This window comes from Ceratotherium simum, chromosome 8 (genome assembly GCF_057802395.1).
Source record: "Ceratotherium simum simum isolate JZ-2026a chromosome 8, ASM5780239v1, whole genome shotgun sequence".
Lineage (NCBI taxonomy): Eukaryota > Metazoa > Chordata > Mammalia > Perissodactyla > Rhinocerotidae > Ceratotherium > Ceratotherium simum.
The window spans coordinates 62,355,541-62,372,537 of NC_141907.1; the positions used below are offsets into that span (position 1 = coordinate 62,355,541).

The window sequence follows — 16,997 nt, forward strand, 5'->3', positions numbered from 1 at the left end:
TGTCTCCTCGTCGATGCAGTGGGGTTAACAATACTTCCTGGGGCTTTGAGGATGAAATGGGATAGTATGTCAGAGCACTGCCATGGTGCCTGACAATAAATAGCAGCCTCCAATAAATGCTCTACCTCCACCCCCTTGGTAGATTCAAATACCTGTTTGTTGGTAATAACACTGTGCCTTTCTTGTATTTCAAGGATGTGCTTTTGGGGGAAAACAATGGCTTTGGTCTTGTGAAGGATCCATGTTATTTGGCTGGCCCTGGATCCAGGTATGTATGTATATTTTTGATGCCCTCTGCCTTATGAAGGCTGCTGGAGTTAAATGTTTCTGTTCCTTTCTACAAGAAATTGAAATGTGATGTTGTGATATTTCATAGTGTCATGTGCTGCCTTTCCATCTTATCTAAGCTGTGGGGAACTTTTTTATTTATAGATGACTTTCTCTCAGAATGATATTTATTCAAAATAGGTTTTGAATGTGTGCTATTGAGGCAATAGTTGACTTGTAATAAGTTTAGCATCAAAATAGTTAATGGATATGCTCTTCTCAACATAACCTATGGCTCTCATACATGGACCTCTCTTGTGTGGCTGATCTTTTCCACTTCTGTGCACAAAGGATCAGGTCCAGTGACAAAAGTGCTAGGGGAAAAATGAGCATTTCATGAACAGCTTCACAGAGCAAGACATACTCACAGGAAGCACCTGAAGTAAAAAAATAAAACTCAAAATCATAATTTTTAGGCACTTAGGGATAGAAAATAGCAGGTAAGTCATTTTAAAACAAAAAAAACAAAACATTTGCCATCAAAATCATTTCCCCTAGGTAGAAAAATATAATGGACAATTTTTTAGAATTTGAATTTTTGAACTATTCACATCGAGCTTTAATAAGTAGAAATTTCCGTAAAGAGTTTCTCCTGAACCACATGCCTTGCCTATATGTGGTTTTAATGTGGTGTCATAGGGCTATCTACTATATTATTACTAATGCTAATACATTTAAACTCTCCCTACTACCTTCCATGTTTTTTCAAGCTAGTTCTTTAATTTTTCTTATATTTCATTCAGTCACCATTTCTCTCCCTTTCTATATTCCCTTCTCAATAACTCAACCTAATACTAATACTGTCACTTAGAAGCAGCCAGCATGGTCAGGAAATGGGTATCAAGTTACCTCTTTTATTGCCAAGAGCAGACTTCCACAGTTATGTGCTCTTGCTCGCATAGCTGTGCCTAAAGTGAAGAAAGTATTCAAGGTGAGGCTGAGGACTTTGGTTAGCTTGGGTGCGTTAATTAAAAGCTAGAGACAAGGGAAAACTAATAGTGAACTAGAGCACTGCCAAAAGAGAACTGGTCTGCAGACAAAGGTGAAAGTAAACCACAAAAAAATCAAATAGCTCAGTTACAAAAAGGACTTGAATAGACATTTCTCCACAAATGGTAGACGAAAGACTAACAAGTATATGAAAAGATGCTTCACATAACTAATCATCAGAGAAATGCAAATCAAAACCACAATGAGATACCACCTCACACCCATTAGGATAGCTACTATCAAAAAAACATAAAAGAACAAGTGTTGGTGAGGATGTAGAGAAACTGGAACCCTTGTGCACTGTTGAGAGGGTTGCAAAATGGTGCAACTGCTGTAGAAAACAGTATGGAGGTTCCTCAAAAGATCTACCGTATATAATCCAGGAAAACCACTTCTGAGTATATAGCCAAAAGAATTGAAAGCAGTGTCTTTTGAGATATTTTCATACCCATGTTCATAGCAGCACTATTCACAGTAGCAAAGAGGTGGAAGCAACCCAAATTTCCATCAATGGATAAATAAATGTCATATATGCATACAGTGGAATATTATTTCAGCCTTAAAAAGGTAGGAAATGCTGTCATATGCTACAACATGGATGAACCTTAAGGACATTATGCTAAGTGAAGTAAGCCAGTCACAAAAAGACAAATGCTCTATGATTCCACATATGTGAGGTATCTAAAGTAGTCAAATTCATAGAAACAAAAAGTAGAATGGTGGTTACAAGGGCTGGGGGAGGGGGAAAAGAGGAGTTGTTGCTTTAATAGGTATAGAGTTTCAGATTTGCAAGATGAAAAAGTTCTGGAGTCTGTTTCACAGCAATGTGAATATACTTAATATTACTGAACTGAACATTTAAAAATGGTTCAAGTAGTAAATTATATGTTATATTTTTTACCACATTAAAAAAGGTGCTATGAAGGAAACAGACAATCGCTCTCAAACTCCATTCTTGAATATTAGGATTCCTGGATATGTATCAACAGATGCTTGCCTCTCACACTTTACTATAAAGGAGACTCAAACTAAAGCTTTTTTACTGTATTCTTTGTTCTTGGAAAAATACAAAACAGTCACTAAGGAGAAGCATTCTCAACCAAACTAAGCATTTAACTCAAATATTACCTTCAAAATATGCAGTTTAAGTATGGTTCCTGTAAACTAAAAAGATTAGACATAAACTAAAAACATCACATCAAGGTTTATTTGGGCTGGATCCTTAAAGGATAAATATTATATTATTGTGTGTTTTAGGGATGTCTCCCCTTTTTAAAAAGCCTCAAGATATAATAAATAAAATGAAGGTTCCTGAATTAGTCATTAAAACATCAGATTCCAGTGACTCCATGTCCTATTGGAGGATGCTAAGTTTAAAAATAGTTCATGTCCTACAGTCTGAATAGCAGTGGGGCAGAAGAGACATTGTTTGTTCCACAGACATTTCCTGAGAGGATATTTTGTGCCAGGTGTTTGGGGTACCACATTGAATAAGATGTGGGAGAAGAAAGCACCCCAGCGCATCTCCTGCCTCTGGGTTTCTCGTTTACCCATTTGGGAACCCACCAGGAAGAACGGAGTAGCCAAGCTTGGCTATTGAGAGGTTCCTGGTAAAGAAACCGCCTGTAAATGAAAAGGATTGTGACAGGAGGGGAGGGGCTGCATCTGAGAGAGATGGGCCCCTTATTGAACCATCTGCATTTATAATAAAGAAAAAATAACGGCACGAGAAGAGCTAATTTGGCTCTTTGCGGTCTTTTCCTTCCATGTGCAGCCTGACATTCAGACGATTTTGTGGCAGGCAGGACTCGGGTCTGTAAAATGAAAAGTGCCATCTGCTCTCCAGATTCGCTCACATCCTAAGCAGGGAGCTCCAAATCTGGAATTTACAAACTATGGTGGTTTGCTGGAGACTTGTTTTATCCTCATATTAACTCGCGTGTGGCAGGCAGGCAGTGCTGCAGACTCCTCTTTTCTTTGTTTTGTTCTCCTTTTTTCCTTTAGAACACAATAACAAAAGTATTGGAAATTGTTGGGTTTTTCCTTGGAGCCTAGACAGCAGTTGTTTAAATTACTGGGCACCTTGTCTGCTCATTACTGTCAACCTCTTTCTCCAGAGGTAACTGCATGTTAGTTCCTTAGGTGAGACTCTCCCCCTCCTCCTTACTTTCCATTTTAAGAAATGAAAACACTAGGAGACTAACAGAAAGTTGTAAATAAAACCTCCAGATTTAGCAGCCCATGCAAATGCTTTCCAAACAGACCTCCCCGTGGGGCCCACACTGGGAGAGAATGAGGCAGCATTCCTTTTCCCCAGAGTCAGGAGCTGGTTCCCAAAGTAGTCCTAAAAGGAGGGGAAGAAATGTACCTACTTGTTTCTTTTTATATCCTGAAGCCTGTCCTCAAAAGCTGCCTTATATGGGTGCTGGGGGCGGGAGGTGGGGGCTAATACAAGGAAATGCCTTGTGACCCCAGGCTTGCCATGTGACATTTTCCTGTAGGAGGTTACTCCTGTCTGGTACTTAATTTAAACTTGGTTCTTTGTATGAGCAGCCCAGGGAAGATAGTCTGGGGGCCTTCTCCCCATCAAATGCTTTTTTCTGTGTTTGCCCCTTTCTTCAGAGCTGTAACCCTCGTGTTTGTATCCTGCTGCAGGTCACTCAGTTGTTTGGAAAGAGGCCAAGAAGAGATGCCGTTGCTCAAACACCATCCTAGCCCTCGTTGGGGTGGTTCAGGCTGCAAAGCAGTTAGTGGTGCCTCAGTTCCCAGCGAATGTCCTGGACTGCTGGACCATCAAAGGCAGGCCAGCAGAACGCCTTGCCCCAGGCCGTTGCCCACAGGAATGCAGGGGCATCTCACAGATCCCAGGGCTATACCACTGACCCCCCTCAGCTCTGTTCTGCCTTCCCCTGTCCCCTCCAGCTTCTGCTCACAGGCTGCTGCTGATCAGCCGACTGGAAGGGATGGTCAGATGGGGCAGCAGCCTCTTTTGCCCTACACCCCAGCAGTGACCCACAGAAGCAACGGTCACAGCCTGGCCCAGCCTCCCAGTCCGAGGGGCCATGAGCCCAACAGCCCAGAGCATGGGATAGAAGAGGGAATGAGGAAGCGGGTCTCGCTGCCTCAGAAGCCTGTCCCGCCACGGGTGAAATGGGCCCATGCAGTCAGAGAGGACAGCCTCCCCGAAGAATCCTTGTCGCCTGAGTTTGCTGACCTGAAGCACTACAAAAAACAGCAAAATCTTCCAAGTTCAAGCAGCACTTCTGACCCAGACACGCCTCCTGGGGTCCCAAGCACTCTGGGGAGGATTTCCCTTCGAATATCCGAGTCTGTCCTGCGGACCTCCCCCCCACCTCGGGAGGACTATGATGATGAGGTGTTTGTGAAGGACTTGCACCCCAATGCCACTTCCAGCCCTACATTTGAAGCTCTTCCCCCACCCCCGCCGCCTCCACCTAGCCAGGAAACCCCAGTGAATACCTTGGATGACTTTCCTCCACCTCCGCCCCAAGCTGTGTATGAGGCGCAGCTGGACAGCGAGGATCACAAGGAGCCCCATGCCAGGTGAGTGAGCAGACTCTGGGTAAGAGCCTTCCACGGAGGAGAAAAGGGTTTCCCTCACCAGTAAGAGATTTTCACGCTCCAGGCTTCCCAGAGCCTGCTTCTGTTGGCCACAGGACAGCCCTGGTGTGGGTTTTTTATACAAGCTCAGCTCATGGACCTGGCAGGACTGTTTTACTTGTTTACCTTGGGTGGACGGTGTACTAGTGGTCATTGGGCACCAAGGGGTGGGAGCAGTGAAGATGAAAGGCAAGACCCAGGAGGCATAGTTCACTTCTGTGGACGTGGCCGATTCAAAGGGACCACATAAATAGCATCCCTCTTCCCTGCCCGAGTTCTGAGTCAGTTAACAAATAAGACGAAAGAAGAAGGTACATAGATAACAAAAACATTACATTTATCACTGATACAGCTGAGGCTGGAGTGTTAGTGGGCCTTCTGAAACTGAGCCCCCAGATTAAATAGGTTTACCCGCCTAGTCACAGTCCATGCTAGATACACACACACACACACACACACACACATACACATGGAGTGCGAGCACACAGAGTGAGCCTGGAGGCAGCCTTACTCTTAGAAGAGAAGAGGCTGGACTGTGAATGGTCAGCTTCTCTGTCCAAAGTCACCCCCTGTTCATGGGGAGGAATAAAGAGTAGGGCTAAAGGTCAGTAGTGTTTAGGGAAAACTTCTTCTAGGAAGCCAGAAGAATGGGGAAGAAGCATTTCTCAACACATACTCCCTAGGACAAGGGATCTCTCAACACCAAAAAAACACATTGCCCGACCTCACCTTTGTGGTAACTTCCTCTCAACACCATGTAATTTACCTCCACCACCCTCTGTTCACCTGGACCTTTCAGAAGGCTCTGGGTCTCACAGCAACATTCACCAAAACTGAATTCCTCCTTGATCCATCCCCCTTAAAAAGTCTACAACCTCCCTGTGACCAACTACTAGGCTCAGGAGAAGGCTCCTTTGGTGGTTTTGAGGGAATAATAACCTTAGAAGTGTGACCACCTTGCTCCACTCCTGATATGGGAAGGTACAGCCCTGAGTCTTCCTTCGCCCTTCTCTTGACTCTTCTCTTACCACTCTCTTTTTGGTACCCCCAGCAGCTCCAGCAAATTTGCCAAGGTGACTATTGCCAAGGAAAGGCCCAGGCCTGGTGCAGCCCATTTGGTTGGTAGTCAGCTACTAGCTTCCAGATCCCAAACTTCTATCAAGAGTTCGGAGGCCACTGAGACCAACCTGCCGTCCACCGTGGGCGCTCTGCCCCAACTTGCTGGGTCTCTTGTCCAGCAACCGAGCCCTGGGCAGCTGCCTCCCATCCGGACCCAAAGCCTCATCCATGACCCAGTCAGTGGGACTCAGGGTTTAGAAAAGAATGTCAGTTCTGGTCCTCAGAAGACCTCAGAAGACATCAGAACAGAGGCTCTGGCCAAGGAAATTGTCCACCAAGACAAATCTCTGGCAGACATTTTGGATCCAGACTCCAGAATGAAGACAACTATGGACCTGATGGAAGGTTTGTTTCCCCGAGATGTTAATTTGCTGAAGGAAAACAGCATAAAGAAGAAGGCCACGCAGAGAACTGTCAACTACCTAGGATGTGAAGGCAAGAGGTAAGTCTAGGACCATTTATCTGATGTTTTCCTGCTTCCAAAGATCCTGGCCCAAGAGTGACATTCCATTTCAGCCTTAGGGGAATGGCCCTGAGGAGTAGGATGTGGGACAAACTGACCTTGAGTTACCAGGCACTTACCCAACAAGAAAAATATAGTAATAATAATAATTGCTGTTAATACCTGCTGTTCATGTTATGTCAAGCATTGTATTGATTTCTTTATATAAACATTATCTTATTTAATTTTCCCAAGAACCTTCTGAGATAGCTACCAATTTTATCTCCATTTTACACATGAGGAAATGGAAGCGCAGAGAAATTAAGACCATGCCCAACCAAAGTCAGAGAACACGTGAGTGATGGCATCTGGATTTGACCTCAACACTGTGAGCATGCCTGCTCTCTTAACGATCATACAGTGCCTCTAACTCCACAACTGCCCGTTCTCTGTCAGAGTTAGCTTTACAGAGAGTCCTCCAGGGGTCAGTGCTGAGAGAGGAGCAAGAGAAGTGGTGAGTGTGACAGAAGCCCCCCAGGCGGAGGTGAACACCATCTGTTGAAAAAGGATGAGAGCCTAGAGAAATAGATTTATTTACTACACTGACATTCACCTTTGAAGAGTTAGGGTGGATGTTTGCTCAGATCCTGAAAATCAAGAAAGATCTGAATGGGGGCGCACTCGTGGTTTTGTTCGTGAGCCTCTGCTCCTGAAGCTCCCTGAGCAGCACGTGTCTACTGTCCTGTAACATGTGTCCCAACGCCCGGCCGTGGGGTGAAAGGACTGTGAGCCGTCCGAATTTTTTATTCTTTCAACTTCTCCCGGGTTATTGCAATATTTTCTTGCATGTTTGATTTTTGTAAAGGACTACTATGGGAAAGATTTAGAGTGGTTTTTATTTTCTTTTTAATTTTCTATGAAAACTATGTGGCTAGACAGACTGGGGCTCAGCAGTTAGTGGCTTCCAGACTAAATAAAACAGAACATTTTATCTCAATTTGGGCTTGCATTTTAGAAATTTCCAACTGATCCTAACCAAATTACTAACAAGAATACCGTGTTTTGACTTGGGAGGGCCGGGAGAAAGGAAAGAGCTATGTAAGACTTAGAAGTTACGTGATATGTTATTGGAGGCTCTCCTAATATAAGGCCTGAACAGTCACCTGTCCATCCTTCTTTTTCAGATTTGGCAAACAGAGACTAATTGAGGTGAAGTGACTTACCAAGGGTCATGTGTTTAGCAGACATTTACTGAGCACCTACAACGTGCAAAGCAATCCCCTGGGTGCCACGAAGGACCCAAAGATGTGTTTCTGTGGGTGTGCCAGTCAGTTCACCTCGTGTGGTTGTCACAGGTCAAAGTGAGGGGCTTCCATTTACTTCATTCTGTTCTCTGACCACTTGCTGTAGAAAGACCAAAGTAATTTACAAATACATCCTTTGAGAAGCATTTCCTAGCATTATCATTGAGAATATACCTTCTCAGTCAATTTAGAAGTGAAATGGTCATGTAGCTTTTGCGGCACTGAGACCTTCCAGAGTGCTTTTAAACGAGTGACCTGCGCCATCTTCTGGTGAAGATGAGCATGGTCTTGTTGTGCATGAGACTCAGCAGATAGCCATTGTGAGGTTTAGTTCATCAAATGCCCAAGAAGCCCATTTGTAATGAAATGAATACATGTGGGAGAAAAAACATATCAGAAGACCTTTTTCCTATTTTTTCAATTAACTGGATTAAATGTAACTATATTGCTTAGAGGAATAGTCCCATCAAGCAGGAAACTAGTAAAAATAACTTTTTTGTGGTTCTTTATTCCGTAGTAAAATGATGGTCTAGATGTTAAATAATGTCATAAGATTGAATAGTTGAAATACTTCTCCAAGAGAACCTAACTCACTTCCATAGAGTCATTTATTCAGTGGGTAGGATCTGACCTGTAGTCTGAAAGGCAGCTTGATTATAGTAAAACAGAGAACACTAGATATGAGGAGGTTTCTCAATTCCTAATTTGTTCTCCAGCCTTGAAACCCCCTGATATGTAATGAATGAGTAGATTTCACATCTTGTATTCTTTGACCAGAAAGCTCCCAATTTCCCAGGCTTATATGGGGTATCAGGCTTACATGAGAAGGAACATTGATAAGTGTCCAAGCAACAATTATAGTAGGGATCAGAAAGATTATGGGAAATCCTGGAAGAGTAGGAAATAACCTAAAATCTGAGATTTGTGCAGCATCTTGAATATACTTTAACATTGATTGAGTCATGGCTCCTCATTGTCTTTCTGTGAAATAGGGAGTCAGTATCATTCTTTTACTTATCGCAAAAGGAGGACTATGCAGAGAGGTTAAATGACAGGTCCACGGTCCTAACTCCCACTCCTCTTCCCACTACTGCCTTTGGTGGTTTTCCATCCCGTGTTTGCCTGGCTTCAAGAGCCCTACATATAGTAATCACTCATTAGTAAATATTTATTAGTTGGTTCATCCTAATTTCTAGGAAGAAATTGAATAGAATGTTTTACACATTTCTGAATGGACAGACGTGTGATGAAATGAAGCTTCTGTTATGTGCTATGTGTGGCTGTACTTTTTGTTCTTTATGACCCAGAAGTGAAGACAAGGAAGCGCTGGGCATGTTGGTCAACTGCTCTGCCTACTACAGTGTGTCTGCTCCCAAGGCTGAACTTCTGAACAAAATCAAAGATATGCCAGAAGAGGTGAATGAGGAAGAGGAGCAGGCAGATGTCAATGAAAAGAAGGTAAAGAAAGAATTGGGGCCTATGTTCTGCTCTCCCCAGAAAGATTGTCAAGGTCCTAGCAGGGTTACAGGCCCCTCCCGGCAGGAGGGGAAGGTGCCTGGCCATCACGAACCTCGCCCAAACCACCATTGGATTCTGGACTTGCGTGGTACTTTGAGCAATTTCCTCATAGCTCTTCTGTCATTTTCATTTTTACAAGAGACAAAAGTGAAGGTTACAGGGAATAAGTTATTTTCTCTCTCATAGATGAGACTAGAACCCAGGTCATCTGCCTCCTAGTTCAGCACAGGGACCCCAACACTTTCTCAGAGCTGACCAGCCAGTGCCAATGGTCTGTGTGATTTTCATTTCCTGTTTCACAGTCAAAAGGAAAACTAGAAAATCGAGAAACTTTAAGGAAAGAGAGATCGATTATCAAAAGACATTTCTGAGAAAAGCTAATGTTAATCTTTAGATTCCCCAACTCTCTTTCCAATACCCCAATGACCCAATGAATAGCTTGAAAGCACAGTGTTGGAATTTAGTTGTTAGCTTTGATACTCCTACAGAAATCTTAAATGTTAAGCATTTTAAAAATGACCATGTTGGGGCCGGCCCCGTGGCTTAGCAGTTAAGTGCACGCGCTCTGCTGCTGGTGGCCCGGGTTCGGATCCCGGGTGCGCACTGACACACCACTTCTCCGGCCATGCTGAGGCCGCGTCCCACATACAGCAACTAGAAGGATGTGCAGCTATGACATACAACTATCTACTGGGGCTTTGGGGAAAAAAATAAAATTTAAAAATTTAAAAAAAAATGACCATGATGCTGCTGCTGTCTTCCCACATGCCATGGAGATCTAAGCCCAGCTGTGCCTGCAGGGGAGAAAGTTCTTGCCATTCCTCTTTCCCTACGGTCACAGAGGGGCTGCTTGCCACTGTGCTTACTTACAGTTCTTCATATAACTCAAGCGTGCACGCTGAAAAAGGACTCTTTGTTAAAGCTTGCCTCTCGCTGATCCTGGAATGTAAGTGGTTTTCAGTGGTACCAATTCCAGGAGGAACTTTCTCACGTGATTCTGTTTCATGTATTCTGTAACATGTGCTCTAAGCCCTCTTGCTTATGTGCTAAGATGAGACCACAGGATAATGGACCCTGGGCGCAGGGGGTTATGGGGCAGGAGGATTTCGGGGTTTCAGAAGCACCTCCATTGGTAGTGTTCTTCTCTCTCCTGCTGCTCCAGCTCGGGGCTCACGGCGCACGGCCGACATGCTGGCACAGCCGCTCTAGTAACACACGCTCTCCCCGCCCAAGGTTTTCCCACGTACACACCTGCTCCGTAGCACACTCCTGGCACATCCTTTCCTCAGCACTGCTGAGTGCCCCCATTTAATGAGTCTTCTGACTGGGGGGAAAAAAAACACCTACCTTGCTCTAGTCTGTCTATATTTATCCCAAAGAGGGAGCTGTATAAACACCATTACAAGCGTCAGGTTGCCATGACATCTTGAACTGAACATTTTACACAGTTTTTGTTCTTGTTTTGTTTTTTGCACATAGACATATCCTGCTTTACAGTAACAATGTGGCAGATTACTTGTTGCTTTTTTCTCCCATCTTAATTTTGTTTGTTAACCACTTTTCCATCACTTTATTATCACCCTCTCACTCTGAGGATTATGTGGCAAAAAGTATTTTTAGACTGAGAATATGAAGGAATAGAAGATTAATCCTCATGAGAGGTAACATTAGGTACTATTTCTTGAGCACTTTTTATGTTCTAGGTGTGGGCTATGTTTTTTTATGTAGTGCTGTATTATCTATTTACACAAAACTGCCCTGACACCTGTATTGCCACATTTTACACTGAAGTAATCAGCATGTGTCAGAATGAGTCAGGACAAGAGAAGACGGGACATTTAAGACAAAGGAACAGCATGAGAAAGGCCTAGAGGTGTGAAAACACCATAGGGCGTGTGTGTGCTGAAGAAAGGTACTTCCAGTAGTTTGATATTTTGGAATGTAAAACAAAAAGGCTTGTGATTAAATTAGAAATGACCAAATATAGAGAATAACAAAGGAAGGCCACAAATAGCAGCAGAGGAGGCTGGGAGGATCCACAGGAGCCAGAAAGTCATGCAGATCACATGGGGCTTTGTGTGAAATGCCAAAGAGGTTGAGTTTTACCATGTGACAGTGGAGAACCCTATGAGAATTTTGTTTGTTTTAATGAACTACAAATTTATTAATATGTAATAGAATTTTCATTAATGTCACTTGCATTTACATTCTGATTTGGAAACAGAAAATATGTGAGCTTTAAGTGATGTTGTTGCAGGTGTCTATTAATATGTCCAGCATAAAGCTGAAAGTGCGTTTTTCTTCCTGATATACAACAAGCTTTTCCAAGGACGGTTGTAAAAAATGATGCTTGGTCAAGATTGTTCTGAGGCAGAGTGTAGCCTTCCACCAGCTTTTGCAAAGTAATCATTTGTTACCTAATATTTAAAGTTATTAATAACCTCGGATATATTTCTAGGCATGAAACTCACAAAGAGTCAATGGAAACTAGAGTCCTGATTTATGAATAAATATTTTTAAAATTGAAATCAGCATTTTAAATCAATTCTACTTTAATATAGTTTCTATGTATACATCATAGATAATGAATTATAATGTTCCAAGTAAATACAAAAATTACTTAGAATATGAAACACTTCATTGTCTGAACTTCCGACATACATAAAAACTAGAGACAGCTTAATAATTAGAGCTTTCCATTCTTTGGCTAAACTCTGCTATATCTATTCGGCAAAAATCTTCTTAAACAGATCCCATGATTCTCTATTCTGAACGCCAAAAGGCTTTGGCATAGAGACTTAGTGGAATATTTCAAAAAACAAAAAGAAACTGTTGTTCCTCGGAGCTGACTTTCCCCAAGAGATTGTTGGCGACCCACGTGGTTCTCAGCTGCCTGTTTGCTGTTCTTCCTTCATTCTTGAAGTTCCAGGCTCCCCTCTGGTCTGTCTTCCTTTCGGCCTGAAAAACTTCCTTTAACATTTCTTTTAGAATAGGTCTACTGGTGACAAATTCTTCGTTTTTCTCTCTCTAAGAAGGTCTTTATTCTGCTGTCATTCTTAAAGGCTGTTTCCACTGGATATGGAATTCTGGGTTGACTGTTCTTTTTCTTTCAGCACTTGAAAACTGCTGTTCTGCTTTCTTCTTTTTTCCATGGTTTCTGATGAGAAATGCACTCATTTAAATACTTGTTCCTCCTATAGCAACGTGGTGTTTTTCTCTGGCTGCTTTCAAAATTTTCTTCTTTGTCTTTGATTTTCAGCAGATTGATTTTGATGTGTATGGGCCTCATGTCTTTGGTTTATCCTGTTTGGGGTTTGCTAAGCTTCTTGAATCTGTAAATTTAGGTCTTTCACCAAATTCAGGAAGTTTTCAGCCATTATGTCTTTAAATATTTTTTTATGCACTAATCTCTTTCTCTTCTCATTTTGGGACTCCAGTGACACAAATGTTAGACCTTTTGATATTGCCCCACAAGTCCCTAAAGCTCTGTTCTTTTTTTATTGCAAATATTAATAGTTTTCAGTTTTAAAATTTCCACTCATTTATTTTATTATTTTTTTGTGAGGAAGATCAGCCCTGAGCTAACATCCGATGCCGATCCTCCTCTTTTTTGCCGAGGAAGATTGGCCCTGGGCTAACATCTGTGCCCATTTTCCTCTACTTTATATGGGACACTGCCACAGCATCGTTTGACAAGCAGTGACAAGCATCGGTGTGCACCTAGGATCCGAATTCGTGAACCCCGGGCCGCCGAAGTGGAGCGCATGCGCTTAACTGCTTGCGCCACTGGGCCAGTCCCCACTCAGTTTTTTTTTATAGTGTCTGTTTCTTTGCTGAGAATGTCTATGTTTCCATTCACTTCAAGAGTATTTACTTCTACCATGGAGCATGGTTATAAAAGCTGTTTTAAAGACTTTGGTAATTCCAACATTGGGGTTATCTCTGGGTTAGCACCTGTTGATTGTCTTCCCCTGAGAATTGCTCACATTTTACTCGTTCTTTTTATATCAGGTAATTTTGTATTGTATTCTGAACATTTTGAGTATTATGTTGTGAGACTGCTTTCTGTTGAAATCCTTGGATAATGCTGATTTTTTGTTTTTGTTTTTGTTTTTGTTTTTGTTTTAGCAGGCAATCAACCTAGTTAGGTTCAGACTACAGGTTCTGTCCCACCTTTGGGTGATGGTTCTGATGTCAGTTCCGCTTTCAGAGCCCTTGCTGTGTTGTACAGGTCTGTCCCACACATGCACCGTTCGGGGGCTAGTCTGGGACTGGGTAGTTGTTTCTATCGTAGTTCAGTTCTCAAAACCTTTGCTCTGCTGCTTTGGGTCTGACCCACACATGTGCAGCTTGTGGGTGAGCCTGGGACTTCAGTGAGTTCAGACACAGAATTAGGGCATTTTCTTTTCCAGCTCTCTCCTGTCCGTTATTTTCCCCACACCCTGGCCCCCAGCAGCCCATTTTCCTGGGCCTCTGGCCTGTGTGCATGGCTGGGACCACCCTCAATAAAAGAGAAAGAAAACCTAGTGGGGATTCCCTTCATGCTCTTTGGCACCCAGGGTCCTTTTCCCAGTTCCTCTGACCAGAAAGAAGGGTGTTCTCCGGGGGTTTGAAGTGCCTGTGCCATCACTGTGCAGTACAGCCCTGCACGTGGATCTGTCCTTGGGGCAGGGCTGGGAGAGAAAAAAGAAGAAAAAAGAGAGAAGGGGCGGGGGAAACAGGATTTCCCCCACACTCTTTAGCTCACAGAGCTTTTCTAGTCCTCTGGTTTTAAAGGCAGGGCCTTCTCAGCTTTTGCTGCTGCACGCTCTGTGCGCTTCTGCACTGGGGCTGTCCTCAGGTCAAAGCTAGAAAAGAAGAGAGGGGGGCAGGAAACACCCCCATTCGGGATCACACTGCAGGTCTGGCTCGCCACCCCAGTTGTAACTGGACAGAGCCCTCCTCAGAGTCCAGGGATTTTAGCTGTAGTAAGGATGGGGTGGGGAGAGGCTGCAGTGGGCTTGTGCCATCCTGGCCAGCTTTACAAGTTCCCCTCCTGGGTTTATCAGTAGCAGAGAGAAGTGGCAGCCTTGCGTTTTAGAAAAGTCTGTCTGGCAGCTGTGTGTGGAGTCAGACAGGAGGGAGAGCGGGGAGTTGGAGGGGTGTTACAGCTGTCCAGGAAGGTGGGCATATGGGTCTAGGGCAGTGCAGTAGGAGCAGTAAGAAATAGATGGATTTAAAAAAAAAAGTAAAATAGACATAACCTGGTGACAGATTAGACAGGTAGGATGTGGAGCATGGAAGAAAGGAAATAGTCAAGGACTCCTCAGTTCGTGGCGGTGGGATCGTCATAACTCCAATGGGGAAAACGGGGAGGTCATTCGGGAGGGAGAATGATGAGCTTAGTTGAATTTAAAGAAATTTAATATTGTTTCTAGTGTGTCAAAACTTCCTGGTACCCAGAACCAAGAGATGGTACTAAGTAGATGCGACAACTTTCTGGTCACATGCCTTCCTGATAGGAGATGGTAAAGAACCACTCTTTTTTTAAGAAGAGGAAGATCAGTCCTGAGCTAACATCCATGCCAATCCTCCTCTTTTTGCTGAGGAAGACCGGGCCTGAGCTAACATCTATTGCCAATCCTCCTCCTGTTTTTGTTTTTTTTTTTTCCCTTTTTCTCCCCAAAGCCCCAGTAGATAGTTGTATATCATAGTTGCACATCCTTCTAGTTGCTGTACGTGGAATGCAGCCTCAGCATGGCCGGACAGGCAGTGCATCGGTGCGCACCCAGGATCCGAACCTGAGCTGCCAGTAGTGGAGCGCGCGCACTCAACCGCTAAGCCACGGGGCTGGCCCCTAAAGAACCACTCTTGACAGAGAATGTGCTAGAGAGTATTTGAAGTAGCAGTCGAGTCCCCATGATCTTTCTGCTTTGATCAGGTCACACAAGATGAGATGGAGGTTTGATCCAGTTGCTGTCCTCAGGACAGAAACTGCCCCTGACTTCTCTCTTGGGTGAAACTTCAGCTAAGAAAACAGTCGTGTGTGGCTGCCTGGAGCCTCCCATTTAAAACCGGACAAAGAAAGAAACAGCAACAAAGCCTGTGCTTGAAATGTCTTCATCTAGTCCTAGTTTTTACCAGCAGTAGCCTGAATTCCACTCTGTCCCTGAACTCCAGCCATGTGGCTAGGAGCCGTGAATCGCTCTTGTTTGAAATGATGACAGTCAATCAACAGAGGCCAACTGTGTGTTTGTAGTGACATTATTGGCAGCACAAGTCCTCCGAGCAGAAGGCAAAGCCATGTTGTCATGTGTTGGGGAGAAGTTGGGTATTCCCTGGAGGCATCTACCTAAACTGAGTAGGATACGTTCATCAAATTGTTGCCTAATCTTGATAGCACACACACAAAAATAATAACTTGAATGTGTATAATATCTTTATATTTTCCAAAATGCTTGCACAAGCTTTATTTTATTTGAGCCCCATAACATTCCTATGAGCTATTTTAATGTAGTGATTAAAAGCCTGAACACTAGAGCCAGATGACTTGAGTTTAAGCCTGGCTCTGGCACTTTCTAGCTGCATGAGATTGGGCAAATTAGTAGCCTCTATCCACCTCACTTTCCTCATCAGTAAAATGGAGATAATAATAGTACCCATCTCATCAGGTTATTGTGAGTAGTAATTGAATAGTAAAACACTTTAGTGGTGCCTGGAACAGAGAAGAGCTCGATAGTTAAACATTACTATTAATTTTAGGCAGGTAGTATTATGCCCTTCCTAGGATGAGGAAACAGACACACAAGGTCAAGTGACTTGCCTGCAGGTGAGTTTCCTTGAGCCAGGTTTCCTGACTCCTGGTCCGTGTTGGTTTTGGAGCAGGAAGGAGGTGGGAGAGGGCCCAGCAGGATTGCTGCATGCAGATGGTAAGGTGGGAGGGAGGGTCTCTTAAACTATGTTTAGAGAAAGAACTCATAAATAGCATCTCACTGGGCAAGTTAACAGTTTATGCCAGATGAGAAGTAGACAAATGCCAATGATTTTGCAAATTAAGTAGCTCCTGAGAGACTAATATGTTATTAACAAGACAAAACAAAATCCCAAAGAATAGCTCTTCTCTCTCCCCCAGAGAATTCTGCGGGTAGAAGTTGGTAGTTTTTTTGAAGAGATCTCCCTGGCAAAGAAATGGCTATTTAGTACAGCCAACTTTCCCTTGTTGCCTTTACTTACTCAGATCCCTTTTAACAGCATTTTTAAATCCAAATTTCCATATTTTAAGGGCATGTAAAATAAAAAAAGTCAAATACATCCAAATATGCAGCATTGGAGCCAGGAGTGCCTGCTGGGACTGCTCAGCCATTCTTGCGTTAGCGTATATGGCTGAGCTGTGAGATGTCACATGACAGCCCAGCAAATAGCTTTCAGAGATCAAAATGCCACACAATGTGCATTGGTTCTCCCCACAGAAGCCTCCCTGGATCACTCCTAGACGTTTCATCTCATTCTTTCTTCCTTATACCATGAAGCCTGGAGCATACATCAGCTCCTCTACAGATAGGCTTATCTGCCCAGCATTGAGGTCTTTGAAAACAAAAACGGTCTACAGAGGCAAGACTGAGTGGATGGGACTGCTGAGCCTGATCCCTGTTCAGCTGTGTCACATTCTTTGACCCGTCCTCGCCGGTTGAGCTGTG

General features: G+C 43.5%; 1 protein-coding gene across 10 annotated transcripts in view; it reads left to right on the plus strand.

Moving 5' to 3' along the window:
* The window catches only part of SHROOM3 (shroom family member 3), a 310,752-nt gene that overhangs the window by 284,965 nt on the left and 8,790 nt on the right, over window positions 1-16,997 (plus strand). For 7 of the 10 annotated variants that reach the window (XM_087434454.1, XM_087434457.1, XM_087434458.1 and 4 more), the window contains 4 exons: window positions 195-268; window positions 3,973-4,881; window positions 5,990-6,499; window positions 9,111-9,261. In XM_087434454.1, the coding sequence (XP_087290580.1) occupies window positions 195-268; window positions 3,973-4,881; window positions 5,990-6,499; window positions 9,111-9,261 (1,644 nt within the window). The remainder of the gene's footprint in view (window positions 1-194; window positions 269-3,972; window positions 4,882-5,989; window positions 6,500-9,110; window positions 9,262-16,997) is intronic. The other 3 variants (XM_087434455.1, XM_087434459.1, XM_087434456.1) reach the window with 2 other exon arrangements.